This window comes from Octopus bimaculoides, chromosome 2 (genome assembly GCF_001194135.2).
Source record: "Octopus bimaculoides isolate UCB-OBI-ISO-001 chromosome 2, ASM119413v2, whole genome shotgun sequence".
NCBI lineage: Eukaryota > Metazoa > Mollusca > Cephalopoda > Octopoda > Octopodidae > Octopus > Octopus bimaculoides.
The window spans coordinates 115,582,715-115,585,317 of NC_068982.1; the positions used below are offsets into that span (position 1 = coordinate 115,582,715).

Here is a 2,603-nt window from a genome sequence, read left to right on the forward strand (position 1 = left end):
CCACTCTCCAAAAATTTCGGGTCTTGTGCCTAGAGTAGAAAAGATTATAATGGTTTTCCATTACTTATGGTTACTCCTTTCGCTAAATTTCTTTGTTTCTTTATTTTTATTTCTACATTTCTGTTTGGTTTATCCTAAACCTTGTTTATGTTGTCTTGTGTTTTGTTCAGTTGCCTGGGAACGTCCAGTAGTTTAGCCAGCCACTCTAACCTTGTCTTCTTCAGTTGGACTTTTTTCAACCTGACACATGTTAGTCTGCACTTTTTATGTGTGTTTGGTGATAATGCATGATGCTTTCACTTCCATTATTTTGGTTTCAATTAATACTGGCCTAAATTTAGCTTTCCCTAGGAACAGCTGTTTCTAAATCAGTTTTCTTGCTTGTTGAGAGTTTAAATATACACATTTCCTGTTTATAATTTAGGGTACACAAGATATTGAACTACAGTATTTTGTTAGTATATTACTTCTGCCCTTTTTTAATGTACAATTTATGCTTGTTTTAATAATTTTGGTCTGACTACTGTACCCTATCATTATGGATAGATAGAATATTCAGTATTAACAGGTTTAAATTCTCTAAAATGTTTAAAAAGCTGAATAAGAGAGTTTTCTTCAAATTTCTATATTACAAATAGTGTCTGTATAATTTTGATATCTTATAAGAACATTTAGCATTTTCAAGAAATGCAGATACTTACACAGTAATATCTTTAATATTTGATTTAATTTAATTACTTTTGCTTAACTACTAAAATATATTGCCAGATTGTTTTCAGCAGTTTTTATGAAGATCTACACTTCATAAAAAATGAGGGAAAAAAAAAATTTAATAATTATAATGTCTGTGTTTTTCTTTTAAATTGAACCAACATGTTTATTTTCATTTAACATTAATCTTGATTAGACTGAATTATTTACAGTGCATTTGGTTTTCATGCTAATATTATTTTACTTTTTATTTTTGTAACCTTCTTAAATGAGAAAGTCAGTTTCTCGCTACTTCTACAGTTTATACATATAGTTCAAGGAGTTAGCCTTTGCTTTTACTTCAGTTAATTATTAATTTTTACTCTACTTCAGGAACATCGAACTGAGATAGATGCCCGTGCTGGTACTTTCCAAGCATTTGAAATGCTTGGTCAGCAATTACTTCAAAATCAGCATTATGCCAGCCCTGAAGTACAACAGAAGTTGGAAGATTTAGCTAAATCTCGTGAGGCATTAGAGCAGTAAGTCAAATTTGTCTTCCATAAAAATTTGATTTTTAAGATTTCATCTGTTTTTCTTAATCATGAATTGGGAAGTTCCTATATTGTATTATTATATTAAGATACAGTTCTTAATGCTTGTCCCTTAACTGTTGCAAGAGTTAGTACCTCTTTATGTGGTTGATTGGGATAGTAATGTGCCTTATTTACAATTATTGGCTATAGAAATCAAAATATTGCCTTATTGAAATTAACACTATATAGCATCATGTGACCTCAAAGTAGGTGGTTTTAATCACTTGGAAATTGCCCAGATTCAGTATCTATATCACTATAAAGCGTGAGGAAGTTTATAACTTTTTTCTTAGTATCTTCCAGCACCAACATGCTTTAGTCTGAAGAGCAAATGTTTTGTATTTTTAATACTAAGAAACAAGATTATTCTGTTCATTTCTAATATAAGGGACAACAGTTAACAATTAGATCATCTAACCATCTGTAATTATTTGTATTGCACATTATAAGCCAGGTTAAAAAGGGAATTTAAATATATTCAAACTTGCCAAAATTTGTGTCAAGTTTAAAAGCTGCTGCTTGAAAGTAAATTATTTAAAGATGAAAGCAGAGACATATCAAAAGATCAAACTTGGATTAATATAGGAATAGTTGCAAGATATGGCATTGAGATAATATTGTAGGTAGTTATGACATCTGAACTAAGAATCAAGAACTTTGACCATCCACTTGTTTCCTGCATCTGTAGAGTTATTTTAATAATTTACAAAATGTTTTCTATTTTTGAAAGTTCCTAATGTATGCTTGAAATCTTGTAGAGTTTAGATTCATTAAATACAGTCTAATCTACCAAATCTGTTTATTTCCTTTTTAAAGTGCTTGGATTGCTCGCCGCATGAAGTTAGATCAATGCCTTGAACTCCAGTTGTTTTACCGTGACTGTGAACAAGCTGAAGCATGGATGGCTTCTCGTGAGGCTTTCCTTGCTGGTGATACAGTTGATGGGGACAATGTGGAGTCTCTTATCAAGAAACATGAAGATTTCGATCGAGCTATTAACTCTCAGGTATCATTCTTTCATTGATATTGTTTACCACTAAAGTGTTTGATAGAAAATGATTTTTTAAAAAGGATATTTTCAATGTACATTAAACTATCTCTCTGACAGATACTCTTTTTTTATTTATAGCAAGAGAAAATACAAACACTTGAGGCCTTTGCCCAACAACTTACTTCTGGTCAACATTATGACAGTGATGCCATTACAGATAAGAGAGATCAAGTTCTGGACAGGTGAGATTGTTTTTTTTTTTATTATTTTGCTTTTAGATATAAGTAAACGTTTAGATGCTTATGAATGTGTAAATATAAATGTGT

General features: G+C 30.7%; 1 protein-coding gene across 15 annotated transcripts in view; it reads left to right on the plus strand.

Moving 5' to 3' along the window:
* The window catches only part of LOC106879353 (spectrin alpha chain), a 93,630-nt gene that overhangs the window by 65,850 nt on the left and 25,177 nt on the right, over positions 1 to 2,603 (plus strand). For all 15 annotated transcript variants that reach the window (XM_052978633.1, XM_052978636.1, XM_052978635.1 and 12 more), the window contains 3 exons: positions 1,084 to 1,232; positions 2,103 to 2,292; positions 2,416 to 2,519. In XM_052978633.1, coding sequence (XP_052834593.1) covers positions 1,084 to 1,232; positions 2,103 to 2,292; positions 2,416 to 2,519 — 443 coding nt within the window. The remainder of the gene's footprint in view (positions 1 to 1,083; positions 1,233 to 2,102; positions 2,293 to 2,415; positions 2,520 to 2,603) is intronic.